At 38.9% G+C, this 19493-nt stretch overlaps 1 protein-coding gene across 2 annotated transcripts in view; it reads left to right on the top strand.

Annotated features, from left to right (window-relative positions):
• Positions 1-19493, top strand: part of LOC112106601 (adenosine kinase) — a 572976-nt gene that overhangs the window by 296659 nt on the left and 256824 nt on the right. For both annotated transcript variants that reach the window (XM_026653751.1, XM_026653752.1), the window contains exon 5: positions 16306-16478. In XM_026653751.1, the coding sequence (XP_026509536.1) occupies positions 16306-16478 (173 nt within the window). The remainder of the gene's footprint in view (positions 1-16305; positions 16479-19493) is intronic.

Below are 19493 nucleotides of genomic sequence, written 5' to 3'. Positions count from 1 at the left end.
TCTTTACAAATAATAAAAAAGATTAAATTGTATGTTTAAAATTATATATATAATATGGAATAACTTAGTGCTATGGTAATAATAATGCTTAGCATTTATGTAGTGCTTTTTAACTTCAAACTGCTTTGCAAGCATTAGTTAATCTCAACATAGCCCTTTGATATAGGAATGTTTTTGTATTCCCAAATCTTCACTGGTTACCTACTAAGTAGCATAAATTACTGAAGTATAGACAAAAAGCTATGAGGCCAAATTATCATGTCATAGTATATTGTTACATCCCCATTGAAATCAGTGAGATACCACCAGTGTATATGAGTGTATTAGCGTTTAGATTATATGAAAGTGGAATACTTTGAGGTGTCTTCTGGAAAACTGAAGATAAGGGTCTAATTTGCTAACAGTTGTCTTTGTAATCACATAGTTAGCTGTTCAATCAAACACAATGGTGTAGCAAATAATTCTTTAGCAGTCTGCTTCCAGATTACAAGCTAACTTTTATAGCAATTTGAGTGCTTTAATACTGGTACGTGTCCTTATCCTTGGCTTGATTTACTGTCAGGTTCTCTTTTTAATGCAGTTTAGATGGAGCCTTTAACTTTTTTTTTTTTTTTCTCAGTTGCTTCAGACATTCTAATGTCTTAGTATTATTTCTTCCATTCAGTGCCTGAAGCATTCATTCAGTGCCTGCAGCTACTTTGCGGCTTCTGTTTTATAATAACATTTACAAATCTTGCATGCTATATTGCAAAAATAAATTTGCATTGGCTGTCATTTTATCATCTTGACAGCTTCTTAATCTACTTCTTTCCTCTGCCTCTATAGAGAATAAATAAATGGAATTACATGTTGTTGTTCTTGGAAAATCATGTAATGATATAATTAACATATTAGTAGAGTGGTTAACAAAAAACATTACATAAAGCTATGTTTCTGTTTTTAACTATTAAGGAAAAAAGCTAAAATTTCTAGGCCTTTATCATTTTAGTTTAGTTTGCAATCTCTTGTGTTTAAACATGTTTTTGCTTTGCTTTTAAGTTTAATGAATTTATATCTGTGCAAGTTTTTTATTACCACAGATTTTATGCGGTATAGATGACGACTATATGGAGTATCAAAGACCTACTACAGTATTATGATTTTAGATCCAAACTAATTAACATAGATGTGGCTAAAGATTCAGACTGAGTACACATTGCACAAAACATTGAATTGCTGGATTCACAATTAGCTTATTTTGTAGTCAATGAAAGTCAGATATGGGGTCTTTGGGTTTCCAGTACTGCTGAAAGCAGTAACTTCCCTCAAAGCATTTTACTATTATCAGTTATTGAATTATGCTGTTGATCATACTATGTTTAAATTTCATTTACTGGCAATTATATAATAGATTAATTGTTTGAGAAATATATTTAATTTAATGTACTATTGAACATATTAGGATTGGGATAATCTATGATGGAATTACTCAAAAGAAGAGGAGACTATTTGTATACTTTGTAATTACCCAAGAAGAGAGAAATTCTTAGATGACACATCTAATAACAGATAATGCAATTAGAATAGTCTGTATGCATCAACCAGAAGTATTCAGGTTAATTATTTAAAAGTATTGGACCTCCTCCAGTATAAGCACAGGTCAAATGAATATCACACAGTTTAACAGATTTTTGGCAACATCGATTATCATTTTATTTAGTGCACTGTTTGTGGACTGCCACTGATTCTGATGGCCACAGGAATTTGCACAGCTTTGAGAATTAATTCTTTCTTGATATTTCCTCTGTGTGATGAGTTTTTCTTTTTCTTTGTTTCTCTCCCCTCTCCTCCCCCCATTTTTCCGTCAGGCCCTTTCAACTCTTATTATTCTTCCTCCCCATACAGCCACTATCTTATACTTAACCCTTGTAGTACAACTTTTCTCAAGGATGCTACCCAGCTATAGTAAAAATGGTCAGGTCAGGAAATCTCAGGTTTGTGAAGTTGGGGGTATAGGGCAAACCTGCACTTTCATCAAGGCCCTTTTCCTCCTTATAAAAAGGCCTTTTGTTAGCCACACCATCTGATTTAGAGGACTGAACTGAAATCCCTTCCTGTAAATTAAGGTTCTATAAATGTCACAATCACATAGCAGGTTTTGCAGTTCGGTGATCTGAGACTCACCTTAGTCTCTAGCATCTTGTAGTATCAAAAAAAGAAAATGTGGAGGATTGTTCCCACCAGATGATTTTTTTTGTTGGTGGTCCAAATGAATTAGCATTTTGTAAAATTAAATTCTATATGTATTTTTTTTATGGAAGTACAATACAGGTTGCTATCCTTATTCCTTTTTTACTGCCTTCCTGGAAAAAGAAAAAGAAAGCTAGTTGAAATATTCCCATTTAAATTTCACAATGGGATGACTTCTGGAAGCTGGGTATTTTATTGATTTTTTTTTTTTTAGTATAGGCTAAACCTTGTTCCCATATTTTAAATAATTCAGGGTGTCTTATCATTTATTATCATTATTTAACATTCACATTGTGGTTGTGCCTAGAGGCCATCCAGGTTGAGGCCCTGGTGTGCCAGGTTCTGTTCAAACATATACTTAATGACAATCCCTGTACCCAAAGAATTTACAATCTTAAAAAAAAAAAAAAAAAATGGAGCCCTGTTGAAATATCTTCCTTTAGGATCACCATTAATAAATTACTGTGTGCCAAGTGGGAAAGGATGAAATATATAGGGACAGCTACTGGATCTGATTCTTATCTCATTCACACCCTGTATTAATCAAGAGTAACTTTACTGAAGTAAATAGATTTTCACCAGTGTAAAACTGGACTAATTGAGATCACAGTCAGGTCTGCTGTGCGTTCCAACTTTTCAGGCAAAACTGAAAACTACAGTACGTCTTAAAAAGTATCTGGCTTCAAATGTTTACCTCACATTGCTGAATTCCATAAACTTTTCAAGAATACTAACTAGACCAGGAATATAAAATGTCCACAAAAATACTTTCTTTGGGTCTTCTGTGTTTCTTTCCCACATTTGTTAATCTTTATTTTGAAATGGGCTTTTGTTAATCTTTCTCTTTTTGTAGAGATAAGATGAATCTGATCAGGCCTGATCCTCATGTCACTGTAGTCAGTGGCAAAAGGTCTGATCCAACTCCTATTGAAATTCAGTGGGAGTCGTTATTTACTTCAGTAGGGGTTGGATTATGCCCATAACTTACACTAACTTCCTTCAATGCAGAGCAGCTCTGCCATGATGTAGGGCGTGATAATGTGAGGTACTACGCATCTTCAGCTCCTAATGAAATGAGTTTGTAACTATGAGCAATCAGCAATTCACAGAATTCCTCAGCAATGCACAGGAATCCACTGAGAAAGAGGATGGATTCCTGCTGATTTTTTCCCTAACAGTTTAGTTATTCTTTTTGTGAAAATTGTTTGAACTTGTCAGAGATTTGACCTGCATGCCAAGGAATTCTGGTAGTCCTAATCATTCCTTTCAATAGTACATAATTATAGGTCACTTCTTTTGTCAATTTTGTTAAAATCCTTTTTATTAATTTTTAAACACACCAATATAATTACTCCCATGAAGGAATAACATAAATGAACAGTACAAGCATGCATAATTCTGTTATACTAAACAATTATAGTCTAGTCTTTTCTTGGGTATCTTTGGAAACAGTTATGGCAAATTGCACAGTGAAGAGGTCAGGGTTTAAACAGTTTGCTTCCAAGGGCCGTCCTTGCTTCAGATTCCTAAGTTCAGGGCCTGACATGTCTTAGTGATACACATTTCCCATCTCAGTATTTACTGTGTCACTACTTCAACCCATGGGAAGAAGAGAGAGAATCCTTTTCAGGCCTTCTTTAATTTAGAGGCCTTAGCAGCCAAGTCTGTAGTTTATGGCAAACAGAAGCATTTTCAAATTAAAGATCCTGGGAAAAGATATGGTTTTGTCTGTCCACAGCACTTTTTGAGATGTTCGAGATGAGGTGGGCAATGGGGGAAAGTGAGATAAAATATAATTCCTCATTATCAGTTATCTGGGCAACTATAACACATCTCAGTACAATAGAACCTCAGAGTTATGAACACCAGAGTTACGAACTGACTGGTCAACTACATTCCTTATTTGGAACTGGAAGTATGCAATCAGGCAGCAAAAACGCAAATACAGTGCGTAAAATATATGTTTATGGTGTTAAACGTAAACTATTAAAAAAAAAAAAGGAAAGTTGAAAAAAGATTTGACAAGGTAAGGAAACTTTCTGTGCTTGTTTCATTTCAATTAAGATGGTTAAAGCAGCATTTTTCTTCTGCAAAGTAAAGCTTCAAAGCTGTATTAAGTTAATGTTCAGTTAACTTTTGAAAGAACAACCATAACATTTGGTTCAGAGTAACGAACATTTCAAAGTTACAAACAACCTCCATTCCCGAGATGTTTGTAAATCTGAGGTTCTACTGTAGTTAGACATACAAGTACTGAATAAATAGACAAATACAGTTCTCACCTTTCAATTGTGCAAAAACTTGACTGGGCCCCACCCAACTCTGCCCATCAATCCACATACTTCTAAAAACATCAAATAATTAACTGAGATACAAAATGGTATTGGTTTTTTTATTTGAGTGGATGATACTAACCACCCTTCATCTGGCTTTGGGGGAGGGGAAGAGAGGGCGTTCCTCCTGTCTTCTCCCTAAATGGGCAGCAGATACATATGACCTGGTATCTAAAGAAATCCCCTTACACTCAAATGTCAAATTATCATGCCCCATCTACACTTCCAGTTCAGACCAAAACTCCTCAACCACTGTACTGTAAACTTAGTGAAGAAGAAAACAACTATGGAATGGGTACATTATATATGTTGCAATCATCAACAATAGTAAAACAAATTCTTATAGATCTAGTAGGCCAGCAAATAGTCTCTCAATTTTGTAAGCTCACTAGTCAGTGCAAATGTACATAGTCATGAAGTTGAGAATTATGTAATTACTATGTCTTGTTCCCTCTCTTGAAATACTGCACTTGAAACTTGCGACATTACAATTCTAGTTCAGAGGTCATGCACTTGATTTTTCTTTTTTGATTAGTTGGGGGAAAACTATGGAATTTCTTTCCTAACTACCTAGTATTGGTCATGATTTTAGCATCTTATTTTGAAGTTTAATTTACACGATTATGGAGATTTAATTCAGTCTCATCAGTGTGAAGGTTTATTATGTTTGCATAGAAAAATGAGAAATAGAAAAATATTTTAATATTGATAAATATATTGAAATACTGGATCTGAATGTAAACCGAGTGCCTTTCTGATTGGTCATGGTTGGTTTACAAAATAACTACACAGTAGACTGCTAACCACAAAAGCTCTGTAGTATAATGTGAATTTTTTCTTAAATGGCCAGTTATACTGAAGGCCTCAAAATTCATGTGCCATCTGGAGATTCTTTTTCTTGTGGAATGTAAGATTTTGCTTATTTTTCTAAACTATTCATGTTTCATCTGTCAGTTTTACAAAAAAGATGTCTGTTAATCTAACAGTGAACAAACCAGTGCTCTCTTGCACTGATAAGAGTGAGGGCAACATTGGACCAGTCACACATTACTTTTTTGTTTATTTGGGTAGCATAAGCCATCGTAAATCATCCACTTCAGATGGTAAGTTCTTTTAGGTGGGAGCACAATTGAGGCAGATCAGCATTAGTTTTTAAATATGCAAATAAAAGGCTTGTGAAAAGTGTCAGAGAGCCCATAGGACTAAACATACATCCGTTTTTCACAATGTCCTCCAAATCTTGTTTTATTGTAAACTCTGTGTATAAAAAAACCTGAAGACTTTTTCTTAAAGGAGGCTGATTATTTTAAAATATAGTTATTGTTAAGCAGTGATTAGAAAAATGCTTAAACTGGACAGCATCCTCACTGCTTTCACTCTCTTGGGCATGGAAGAAAAATACACCAGAAATTAGAAACTAGCTTTTCTATAATCCCTCCCCACCCAACAAAATCTGTTGTGGTGGTTTTTTTTAAATGGCTAGGCTGGGTGGAGTTGCAAAAGAAGAGCTGGATTGTGAGTTCAGACTTAGTACAGTAAAATGTTTTATCTGTGATCTGCAACTTGTTGCTGTGGCAACAAAGATACATGAATTTAAAGAGGAACATTTTCAGCATATGGGATTGATAAAATTGCAGTGTCTTTCTGCTCTTTCCAGTTCAGGAGCAGGATTATCATTTGCCAAGTTCTTATAATTGTCACACATTCTTTCTAAATGAAATGTAAATTGCATATTAAATTATGTTTATGAAAATGTATAATAACTTACAGATGAGTCAAAAGAATGATCTCTAATAGTTTAAGCACGCGTAAGTGAGGGCTTTGATTTGACAACAAAAATTACTTTTACAAACTATGTTGCTTGAGCTTTACTAAATGGTAAATAGTTTAATGTATCGGGAGTTCTTGACAACAGATGAAGACCTGCCACTTTAAAGACTCTGTTGCCTTAAATGCTTTCTAACTCCAGTAGTCAAAGGCTGTTAAGCTTTAAGTGCTCTGTCATACTTGCAGGCTTTTATAGCAGAAGCGTACAGCAAACAGCAATGATGATGGAAAACGATGGCAGGTAGACTTAAAACACCATAAAGCATAGAGACAATTGTATGTAATGCCTCAAATTGAATCCATTTTGAATGAAATGATCAGCCATATGTGCCACCCTTATGGACCCTGTAAGAAGAAGAGAAGAAATGTACCCCATTGCTAACTGTGCATGAAATTGCAGTGTTAGGAGATATTGACCAGATGTTTCAGTCTCAACAAATAGCTTGTTATGTGACTGAGTGAAAATCTCTCTGCTGCTTTGATCACATACACCTTAAGGGAAGAAGTAATTTAATAGAGGCTGTCAAAGTTCATCAGTGTCAATAAACTTTGACTTGACCTTTGCCATCTGTTTTTGATACTGTTGCTGATAGAAGTTGAGAGGCAGATGTTTACAGTATGAGGGAGTAATGCTCTTTATGAAATCAACGCTACAGAGAGCAATGGAGATCTTTTTACTCCTAAACTCTTTTGGTGTGATTCAGGTGTTGGTGTGTGTTCACTCAGACTGCACAGCATTTACTGGAGGTGCAAACATGGGACATTCTTGAATTCTGAAAAGTGAAGACTTTTCTGGGGTTATAGGTATGCTTTTTCATATATTTTGTATCATTTTAATCTGTAACAAAGAAATCCTACACTAAATCATGTTCGAATTTGGCAGCCATGATACCCCTATACTGTCAGGTTAATAGTCATTTAACTACTTTGTACTTACACAGTGCCTTTCACTGGAGAATTTGAAAGCATTTTGCAAACAGTTATCACACCTCGCAATGTCCCTGTGGAACAGGAATTATACCTATTGTACAAGGGGTGAGCTGAAGCATGCACAGATTGCAACATGCTGATGGCCAAATAGTGAATCTATGCCAGAACTGGTAATACACCTCAGAACTCTGAAGTCTAGCCTTATTCTCTCACCTTTATATCACACTTCTTCCAATAACAGCAGATACATTCTATAGTTTGCAATTACACTACATCAGTGGTTCTCAAACTTTTTTTTTCACGGACCTCTTGAAAATTGCTGAGGGTCTCGGCAGACCACTTAATGATCTTTCCAAATGTTGTTTGTACCGTTAGCTAACTATTGTAAAGCGATTTTGATAAAAGTGCTATATAAAAAAAACCCTTAATAATAATTAACTTTTTATGATCTAAAAATAAAAGCACACAACTCATATTTTAATATCAGTAGTCTTACCTTTCTAATGTGATGGATGTGCCCTCTCTCCCCCACCACAGCAGCCCCGAGCTGGGGCTGGGAAAGAGGGGGTCTCTCCCTCTCTCCTCTGCCGTGGAAGCCCCGAAGCTGGGACTGGGAAGGAGGGGGTCTCTCCCTCTTTCCCCCACTGCAGCAGCTTCTGACCTGGGGCTGGGAAGAAGGGGAAGGTCTCTCCCCCACCACAGCAGCCACAGAGCTGAGGCTGGAAAGGCAGGCCATCTCTTCCCAGCAGTCGCAATCCTGGAGCTGGGGAAAGTCGCCTCTTTCTCTGGCCACTGCAGCCCTGCATGTCCCAAATTGCCTCCACCCGCTCTTCTCACTCCACTGCCTCCTCCCACCTACTCCCTATTCCCCCCAAGGCCACCACCTCACCTTACATGTGCGTCTTCTCCAGGGTCCAGGCACCTAATTAGTGGAGCCACGCCTGCGCCAGTCCACTAATTAGGTGGGTGGCCCTTCATTCTCTCGTGTGCAGCCACCCAGGCACGCACATTAGAGAGAACTATCAGCGGACCACCTGAATGGAGCTTGTGGACCACAGTTTGAGAACCTCTGCACTATGACTAGCTTTATTCCTGTCTTGTATTCACTGCTTTGCTACACACTTGCTGTGTGACTTTGGGCATGTCACTTAACATCTTTGCATCTCTTAACCTATCAGTAAAAAGAGTCTAAAAGTTAATTCTCTCAAGTAGTTTAGTTTATGTTAATAAAGCTCTTTCAGCTCTCCTTAATGAACAGTGGTGTACACTATAAACGCCATATACTGGTCCTTGCTCTACAAAGGGCTTTGGATAGCTGGCTAAAAGGGGTGATTTTTCAGAAAGTTCTGAGCACATGCCCTTGGAATTGTGTACTCCTTTAAGATGTTTCAGATTGGGCAACTAAAGCCTGAGGTTCCCAAAATCAATAGTCACATGTGAAAAGGTAAACCATAGACATCCTGAAGTGCAACCTGGCCTCTTTTTCTGTGCTCTGGTGGCACAAAGGGATTGGAAAGCAGCTCATCTCTCTAAGTGGGGATTTCACCAGCATGGAGGAGTCCAAAATGGACATAGAGTTGGCAGTCAACTTCTATGCCACACCTGCCACAGTGCCCAGTGTAGTTGATGAAGAAGTGGCATGCCCAGAACATATTTTGCTGGGTTTGCCCATAGTTAATAGGTAGCCCCTTAGAGACCACTGCCTATTGGCAAAATTTAGAGCACAGTAGAGTTACAATTTTCCATGACATTTAATAACACACATTGAAACACACAGATTTTTCCTTCATTGCATCTCACTTATAAATATAGGTATATTTTCTCCCTTTAAATATAGTGCAAAGGAATATATTTAGAATGGATTATATTTATATACTAGCTGAATAGGTGGGCATGGCACTTTAGATTGTAAGCCTCTTGCAGCACAGAACATGTGCTTTTAATTGTCTCTAAAGTCAGATCAAAAACACAATCAATGGACAACAGGTCATAGGCAGACAGTAAGGGGGATAGAATGAAAAATGGTTAATGTATCAGTAACACTTAACAGTACTTGGTATTGTGGATTTCTTGTTAGGAGGTTTTGTGTTTTAAATAAATCTAGAATGACGTATCTCTAGTGGACTTTTGGTGAAGAAGTTGTAGGTATTGGTCTCAGATGCATGGCTTTAACTATTCTTTTCACCTCAAGAGCAGTTATCACTATTAACTCATTTGACTGGAAGTTGCTTGAAGGTGGTGTTAGACATTTTAACAATATTGCTTCCTTGTGCAAGATTTGGCAGCTTAAATTAATGGTGCAGCAATTACTGTACAGTACATTGTACTCTGTTTCTCAGGCTTGTGTATGCAAACAAAGACAAGTCTCTGTTTTTTCTTTGAGATTTTTCTTCATACTGACCATCACGTGAGGTGAGGCCATAATAGTCTAGGAATGTAGTTTAGTGTAAAGGTAGCAAGCAAAAACATAGTACAATGTGCAGTTTTTTGGATGGCACAAAACTTGCAGTCTCTCCTATTTGCTGGGACTCAGTATTGTATATTGTGGCTTCTTGAAACAATGCTTTCTAAATAAAGATCTGAAAAAAGGTACAATATTAACCAAATGTTGACTTCGGATTGTGTTTCAGATGTACTCTCGCATCACTGACAAGAAATATAAGTGAGTTAAGTCATTTAGAATAATGATATCAGTATTTTTCTTTTATACGAAGTGTATTCAATGTATGCATATATTTTTGCCAGGTTCATATAATGGTTTAGGTTTTACTTCCATTTTTTCCTTACATTAATGGTCTTCTAAGCTGAGTTGTGATTAACCTCCTTCCTATATCCTTCCATTTAAAGTGGTCATAACAAATTATTTTCAAATGGACTCTCCATATTCTCACTATTGAGAGAGATGCCCAGGGTGCAGCAGGCTGGTGAAACAGTCTGAAAGTGGTGCCTTTTGGGACTCCTTTGGTCTGAATATTTTGCTGATGAGGTTATAAGAGGAGAAGGGGCGCTCTAACCTCTTCCGCAATTCTTTTCACATGCAATTGTGGACAGACCTGAAACTTCTAGCCTGTCTCCATTGACCTTTGTCAGTCTTTCTGTTGATTTATTAAAAAATTGTAAGTGGTGGTTAAGATAGTTAATGTTAAGTTTTAGTAAACAGGTAATATATTAGCTAGTTTTATGGTTGTCAAGCTCTCTGTGCTCACAGGTGTGATTTGCAGTTCTGTCAGGATCAGATATGGCAGATTACACAGTAAAGAGGTCAGGGTTCAAACAGCATGCTTCCAAAGGCATTCCATGCTTCAGATTCCTACGTTCAGGGCCTCACATGTCTTTGTGATACACATTTCCCATCTCAGTATTTTCTGTGTCCCTCAACCCATGGACTAGGAAGGAGAGAGAGAATCCTTTTCAGCCCTTCTTTCATTCAGAGGTCCTAGCAGCCAAGTCTGCAGGTTTTAACCCAGTAGGATCTTTGGGTTTTGTGCAAGGCCCTAAGAAACAGTCTCCTGTTCCAAGCAGGCTCTAAGAAATCAGCTCCAGGATCCCTATTGACCCCTATTTCTGGATTTGGAGCAAAGAAAATCATGTTGGATTTAGTGACTAAGATTCCATTTACTAATTTGGAAGTTACTTCAGAGCGCAGGGATACAATATTTCCTATCCGAGTACATCAGTTTCTAAGAACCCAAGATTCAAAAGTGCAGCGCTGAAAACTCCTTCTGCTTAGAAGGAACATTGCACTAAGGAGAAGGCTTTAGATGCTTCATGGTAATGTTGCTAGCATGAGGAGACTTTCCAGCCTCTCTCTTCAGCTTTAATATGTATGTATGCTAGTAGCTGCAGCTTCAGAAAGATTCAAGAGCTCAGTCTGCACTGGTTGATAAAGATCAAAAGATGGATTGCATTGACAAAAAGATATATTTATCAGCCTCTTTGGTCACCAGGATAGCCAATATTAATATTTCCCAGATACCAATACCGTTTAAGGGACAAGATGGCTATTTGCTCAGAAACTGTCTGAGGATTACCGTAAACTTGCTAATGCTGTAACTCTGAAGAGCTGTTGGTGCAGTCTGAAAGCACCAGTTGACTATTTAGGCTCAGTTTCTAGATCTGTCTCTTCAGCTTTCTCCTCAAGATGACATTCCTATGTAAAGTCTTTAAGATTATCTGCTGAGACCCAAGAGCAGAAGACCTTCCTTCTGCTGGCAAAGGTCTCTTCACAATGGAGAAGCTGAGGAAAACCAGTTCAATTGCTCAATCTCTGGGTTTTTCTTTGCCTCAGAAATGGAGGCACTGCTTACCAGTATCAGACAGTAGTAGCCTGTGCTGTTTGTACCCTCCTCTCAGGTGGCCATACCAACAACAGCAGAGGAAAGCCTTTCAAATGAAGCCTAAAGAGAGATGATCTGGTTCATCTTTCAACCCAGCATCCTTATTCTGGAGAATTCAGGCCATATGGGATATTTGAGAGCCACAAACCATTCTTAAACACAACTTTGTTTCCCTTTTCCCTACTTTTAGAGAATAATAGTCTGTTACACGTGGCATGAAGAGGAATTACTATGGGTCATTGAGCTCTAGAGGTCATTCAGAAAAGACTGTGTAATCTAATTTGACTCTGTGACACTTCCCCATATGTTTTCAAGGTTCCTTCTTACAAGACAGTGGTGAAAGACAAAGTGCAGTCCTTCCCGCAGTTGGGAGCAATAGAAGAACTCTCTATGGAATTTAGGGGAATAATAAAGGGCACAGGATCCAAAGATGTTTGGGAAAGTTACACATAAACATCTTGGAGCAGTGGGTAGTGAGTAGGAATGTAAATAGCATTTAAAAAGCTAACCGTTAAAACGATTAAAAATATTTTGTTTAAACGGTTAACTGATTAAGTGGCTGGGCCCGATCCGACCGGCGGTGGTGCTGGCTGGGTCCGATCCAGCTGGCGCGGGAGTTAACGTTTAAGGCGGGTTAACCAGTAAGACTAATGCTTACCATTTAATCGGTTAACATTTTACATCTCTACTAGACAGAGGGGCCCTTGATCCTTCTTCCTCAAGATTCAAGAAGATCACATAGTCTGTGATCATATGTACTAAGCAACGAGGGAGTTGATTCCAAGCAATTCTGCAAAGTGGCAGTAGTTCATTAGGAACTGTATTTATCACGTTTAGCAGGTAGTTTTCCATCTTGCAGGAAGAGACAGTACCCTTATGTGCCAGCTCAACCAAAATCTTCAAAACCAAATAAGTGGTCTGTGAAATGGTCAATACTAGACTGGATTTTCCACAGTGGGGATGTCCAGCGAAAGACCCCAAACTATGGGGCATGGATGAATGTTCAGGGGGGCGCAGTGGGACCCGGGGAGGGAGCGCCACCAGAATTGCTTTGGCCCCAAAGCGTCCCCCTGAACAAAGCCTTGGACCCCGGCCACAGCTTCTGCTTCCATCCCCAGCTGCAGCTCTGCTCTCACCCCTGGCCACAGCTTCGTTCCTGGCCCCAGACCCGCCCCCAGCTGCAGCCACAGCCTCGGCCCCTTACTCCAATCTCCCACCCCAGCCGCGGCCTGGTTCCTGGAATGGGGGTGGCATGGACAGGGGGGGCACGACCGTGAAAAGTTTGGGGACCCCTGATCTAGAAGAAGACAGCAAGAGTGTGTTCAGTCACTCTACAGTGAAAGACCCAACACCAACTTGGGACCTCATAGGGTTATTGAAGCCCTCTTTGAAACCAATGGACAATTACTTTCTATTTAATTTCTCTGTGAAAACCGCATTCTTTATTGTCATAACATTTGCAGGAAGGGTCAGTGAGCTTCAGGCTCTTATGGCTGACCTTCATTTTACAGTATTTCATGAGGATGAAATTTTCCTTCACCCTCATCTTTCCCAAAGTGCTAAATGATTATTATGAGACTCCGGCAATAAATCTGTCAGCATTCTTTCCAAGACCACTTCCCATTGAAAGAAAGCTCAGTTACATTAATTAAATGTGAATAATCTATTTCAGTAGATTCAAAGAATCCAGAAAATCACCCATGTTTTTCATTGCCTATAGTAGTGGTCTCAACCTATTTACCAGTGTGAGCCACATATGCAGCTCTCTATGTGTTTATGTGGGCCGCATCCACACAATATATATACTTCTTGTATGTCCCTGAAAATGTCACATGGGCCCCAGCTGTGTGCTGATTGGGTTGCAAGTGGCCCACAGGCTCAGAACCACAGGTTTAGAACTACTGGCCTATAGGGATAACTATTAGGGAAATGTCATCACTGCCCAGCACCCATCCAAATGCATCTAGCTTTACATTGGAAGGATATTATAATTTAGCAGTGTTCTTATGCTGGCTCATTCCAATAGGGACAAGATCACCTTAATTGTATGCCATAGACATATTCTTGGCAGACCTATGACATGGCACTCAGTACATAGGTTTACTAAGATTTACTCTTTCAACTTGTGTAAAATCTGACACAAAGGCAAAGTAATATTGCAATCCTTATTTAACTAGCACTCCTCAACCCACCATTTTGGGGAGGAATATCACTACTAGTTGAACTCCCCAAAGTGGAAATGTGCAAAGGTCACTCAAAGAAGAAACCTTTCAGTATTTAGAGTTTTTTGGACAAGCCTCTGCACAGTCACACTGCCAGTCCGCTGTCCCCTCTTCCTCAGAGTTCTGTTGCTGTGCCAGGCTTTGAAGTTCAGGTGGAAGGAACTGAGGCAGTGAGCATGCTCCACTCCCTTTTCATACGCATGCATCTGGAATGTTCAGAGGTGTGCGCAGGCACCTCAGCAGTGGTACCTGAAGAATCTCTGTCTGCTGTATCATGGGCACATCTCTCAGTAACAGGAATGCACAGAGGCTCATCTCAAAGCGCTTCAGTGAGTAACCTTTATTTCTGATACATCAGGACACCTATACTTAAACTGAAAATAAGACTGGTGTAGACTTGAATCCATGCAGGACCTAAGTGTTCAGCCACCCAGTCCGGAAAACATTTTTGACCCCCTCCCAAACAGATCTACCAGGAGTGAGAGAGAATGATGCAGCTCCCCCTAATACTGATTTGACATCCTTGGAAATTGGTCCTCGGTGCGACCACTCTGATCACCTGCCTGCCAAGGCCGGCCTTGACTTGAATATTTGATGGCAAGTTGCATGTTTAAACTCAGTTGAGCTGCTACACACAGTCAAAATTGTGGCATTGTAGCATAAAAACTTCTTCATAAAGATCTATGATATAGTACATGAAGTGTTATTGATGCTCCGATTTTGATCAGATGGTATATAAGGATGAAAAAACAGATATGTCGTTTGCTAAAATGTGTTAGATCCCCAGGGGGCAGTTTGTGAAATTCCACAGGGATTTTTGAGGAATTGGCAGGGTTCATGTAGAGCTGATGTTTTAAGTGCTGTCCATAGTATACCCTGCAAATTCTAGTAATCTGTGAGAGTAAGTCACACTTTTTCGCAGAGAACACAAAATTTGAACCTGTCTCCTCTTATCAACATTGAAACTCGTTCCCTGCATTCCATAAAGGAGTGTATAGCATTCTTAATCTTATAAAATAATCTGTTCTGCTTCTCCTTGCCTTCAAAGACAGTAGAAAGAGTTCAACTATTGGTTTTATAAAGTATTCTCTGTAACACCTCAATCTCTTACATAAAAATTCCTACATAAAAATACATAAAAATAGAGGTTCAGTTACTTTCTTTATTAATTTAGAATAACAACAAATAGGTCTGCATAGCTCATCAAATATGAGTTTTTGTGTGTGAAAAACTTCTGTTGCTCCAATAAAGATATCACATTTTCAGTTTTGTCCACTTTTTCCTAATTAGTGAAGCCTTTTTGTGTGTGAATAAAGCCCTTTTTTCCTCTGGAACTGAATAATAATGGGGACATGACTAAGAATGTATTTCCAGCTCAGTTACTTGAACTTTCTACAACCCACAGATTCCACTAATGCTGATTTGTAATGGAGACATTATCATTTATTTAGATCTCGATTAGGAAACAATTATAAGTGGGGTTTTAGCATGCAGTAAATTCATGTTGCCTTTAATTCATTCTGTAGATTGAGTGGATAAGCTTCCTGATTTTAAGTAGGGGGAATTATAATGACTTCAGTTGGTTGACTCGTGACTGCCAGGGTAGAGTTTTGTACTGTTTCTTCATGACATTGATTATTTTTTTAGGTCACTACCAGTTTTATCTTGTGGTTGAATTTTATTTTTCCCATTTTAGCACACAACACAGAATCAGTTACAGTTGATTGATATTATATCTGTCCTTCTTTTGTAAAGAGAAGCTTTATGAAATAACCCAATGGTTTAGCAGCACTACACAGCTATACTCTTTATTTAAAAATCAATTTGCAGAATTGCTCTGAGTAAAGTTCAGGACAGAGATTTTTACATATCATTTACCAGTGTGGCTAGGATAATTCCCTTATTTTGCATATAACTGTTAAATACAAAGTGTTATTTTCAATGCTAGTCGCATTTTTAAAATCTATGTTGTGAACATTGTAGACTTTCTTTCTATTTTTTTCAAATGTACTGTCTTCCTCTGTTTTGCTCTTCTGTTTGTCTGTGTTTTGTTTTCTTCTGTTTTGCAATTACCGTTTTTAAAATAAACACACAAAATCCCTCTTAGTTCTTTTGAGGGAACACAGATTTACTGATGTATCTTATCTGACAGGCAAGTGATTTTTTTTTTGTACAGTACGTCATTATATTTGAATACAGTATCAGAAGGACTCATGAGTTTTACTTTAATTTTGAACTATTAAACCTTCAACATTATTCTATGTGAATCCTTTATTAACCTTTTCTGAGTTAATGTATCTAAAACTTTTTTAAAAACCTATGGCACAGAGCATGTGCCATGTCTTAGAAAAGTTGAGAGAGAAAAGAGGTGAAAAAATATATATCAAGCATTCTCAGTTATTTGTATTTTTTTCTTTCCATCGGCAGTGGATGATCGAGACCCCTTACAAGGCAGCAACTTTCTTCGGGTGCATTGGAACAGACAAATTTGGTGCAATCCTGAAGAAGAAAACTGAGGAAGCTCACGTGGATGCTCATTACTATGAGCAGAGTGACGAGCCAACAGGAACTTGTGCTGCCTGCATCACTGGTGACAACAGGTCAGATGTCTTTCCGAAGAAGTTTTTCTTGTTCTTGAATGATATGAGTGCAGATAAAATAGAAGTCTACCTTTTGATTTGGAATATATTTGCAATATTTGACCTTGAAAATGTAATACACAATAAAGATGCAGTATTAACAACATCATTTATTTGGAAAGTTGAGGCAGGCTGGCTCTTCTATTTTTGTTTCATGTTCTGAGTATATAGGGTGCATGATAATGGAAGGGTGTTAGTATAATAATCGACAGTAGCTTCTTGTTATTGAGCCTTAAACTCTGTTGTTCTAGACAAAGGACTGTGTACAGGAAAACCTTGGAAGGCAGTAGATAATCTCAAAGTTCGTCTGTTAATTGTAGATGAAAGTTGATTGGCACATCACTATGAGTGATGAAAAATATTAATGTAATTAGTGTATTTAAAGAGGGTAGATACTAGTTAATCAGTCCAGTGCTGTCACTATATGGAAGGATGAAAAGTGAGATTTTTTTTGTCACTGATGTTCACAAGTTAATATGAGAACTGTAACTCAACAGAGGTGAGTGAGACAATGAATGATGTCCTGAAATTGTGACTGAACAATTAGAATAAGCATAACATTGAACTATCCATTGCTATATGTTTTATTTGTATTTGAGATCTTTATTTGTTATTTTTAACTAATCTGCATATCATTGAAGTTTCACACTCATGACACGCTCATTTGTCTCATCTTGTCTTAATTAAATAGTAAGTGCCTCATGACAGGGACCATAAATTCTGGTTTTGTTGTACAAAACATTGTGCTATTGGACTCTCATCCTGATTGGAGCATTTTGGATGCTACTGCAATACAACCAATAAAAACGAAGAGTTTTGAAGAAAAGAATGAAGATACAGTAGCTCATTCTGAGCATGTTCCTTTTTATTTTCTCTGCACAAAAAGGTTTCCTCTTTACTGTTGTTGACACATGCTGATTTTTAATGACGGTTGCTGAAGACTTGAGATGTCTGTCATGCTTTCTGGAGTGACTCACGACCATGAGTGCCAACCTCAGGGCAGACTGTCAAGAAGCAGGGCAGAGACCCCATACCCATTGTATGGTCTATAATTAGATTTCACCAACCCAGTAACAATTGTGAACTCCTAAAGCACTATAACAGTCTTCCTATGGAGTCACAGACAGTTCCCCTGGGCATTCCAGTCTATCTTGCCACCCAGGCAAGCTGGACTTAGTGATGATTGCTATATACCAAAGATCACAAAAGATTCAGGTTCCTTCCAGTCCCAAGAGACCAGTTACTTACCTCAGGTCAATTTGTACCTTAGACCTCTTGCTAAAAATAATGCTTGTAGACAATCCTATAATAAACTAATTAAAGATTTATTAACTAGGAAAAAGAAATGAGTTATTACAAGGTTAAAGTAGGCACACATATATACACACACGAGTTACAGTCAGTGGTTTTAAAAGATGACAGAACTGTAGTAATGTCAGCTCTGAATGTTTTTTAGAGCTAACCCAGCTTGACCCTAGGGATGCCTGCTTGTGTTTGGTAGCTCCAGCCACATGAGAGTCCAAACAGCAAAAGAGATCAAAAATATTATTGTCAGCTACTTTTATTTCCTTCTTCCAGAATTCAAGCTGATGGGACGAGCTCTTTTGCACATAGCCTCTTCATGGGAGTGAAGGGACAGTTAACAAATATGTGATGTCTCACAAAGGCCCATTTAGTTTTGATAGGCCTTCTTGATGAGCAAGAGATGATCCCTTTTTACAGTAATAAAGTAAAAAATTAAATATTATCTTATAGCATGTGATAAAGAAATAAGTGATATTAATGCATACAGCAATTTACAAGCATTTCATATAGTCTAAAACTAAACACGTTGTAAGTTCAATAACCATCTTAATCATCCTAACATACAGGTGAAACAGATTGGTTTCTAGCAACAAATTTGTCAGTGCTTGGCTGAGGCCTGAAGCCTTGGCAAGAGTTGGCACCTGGTCTGCCAGCATCACAATTATCTATCTTATGCTATAATTTTACAGGATAGAGATCAGTTCAACCTAGTTCATGCTTTTATGAATAAGTAGGCAGAAGAATGTCTAGATTTGATCATCTGGAATAGCAACTGATATATTTTTCTGAAACTGTTAAATTTGTATTCAGTGGCATTAGTTAGCTTCAGTGGAGTCTGCTGAACAAAGTAACCTTTTCTCAGAGTCCCTAGCGCCCCCCACAACCCCAATATGTGGCCGCTCTAGGCCTAGGACCATGGCGCACTTTGGGAAAACTTTACTGCTCGCCCTGCACATTATCAAGAAGCCGCTTGCTTTGCAAAAGGCTTGATTGGTTCACTTGCCCTTGGAAACCCAGAATGCTCTCTGATAGTATGCTTGCAGATTGCTGATCAGAAAAGAATTGGTTAACGCTGATCTGAGTTGAGCTGCTGCTCTTTGCAAAGGGGGGATGTGGATTGCTGTTTGCAAAGGGGATAAAATTGATTGCAGATTGTTGGGATAGAGAGTACTAAGGAAGTTCTTCCCATAGAATTGTAGAATACTTCTGGATGACGCCTGGGACTAGGGTTGCCAGACATCCGGTTTTCGACTGGAATGCAAGGTCAAAAAGGGACCCTGGCGGCTCCAGTCAGCACCGCTGACTGGGCCATTAAAAGTCTGGTTGGCCACCCACAGCAGGGCAGGCAGGCTGTCTGCATGGCTCCCAGGAAGCTGCTGGCATCTCTCTCTCTGGCTCCTAGGCATAGGGGCAGCCCCGATGGCTCCGCTCGCTGCCCAAGCACCAGCTCCGCAGCTCCCATTGGCTGGGAACCATGGCCAATGGGAGCTGTGGGGGCGGCGCCTGCAGGCAGGGACAACACCAGGAGCTACCTGGCCACGCCTCCATCCACCTAGGAACCAGAGGGAGATGCCGGCAGCTTCCAGGAGCCACCTGAGGTGAGCGCTGCCTGGAGCCCGCACCCCTCACCCCCTCCCATGCCCCAACCCTCTGTCCCAGCCCTGAGCCCCC

This window comes from Terrapene carolina, unplaced genomic scaffold, assembly GCF_002925995.2.
Source record: "Terrapene carolina triunguis isolate 2854851 unplaced genomic scaffold, T_m_triunguis-2.0 Scaffold148, whole genome shotgun sequence".
Taxonomy (NCBI): Eukaryota; Metazoa; Chordata; order Testudines; family Emydidae; genus Terrapene; species Terrapene triunguis.
This window is presented reverse-complemented; position numbering and strand designations above follow the sequence as displayed.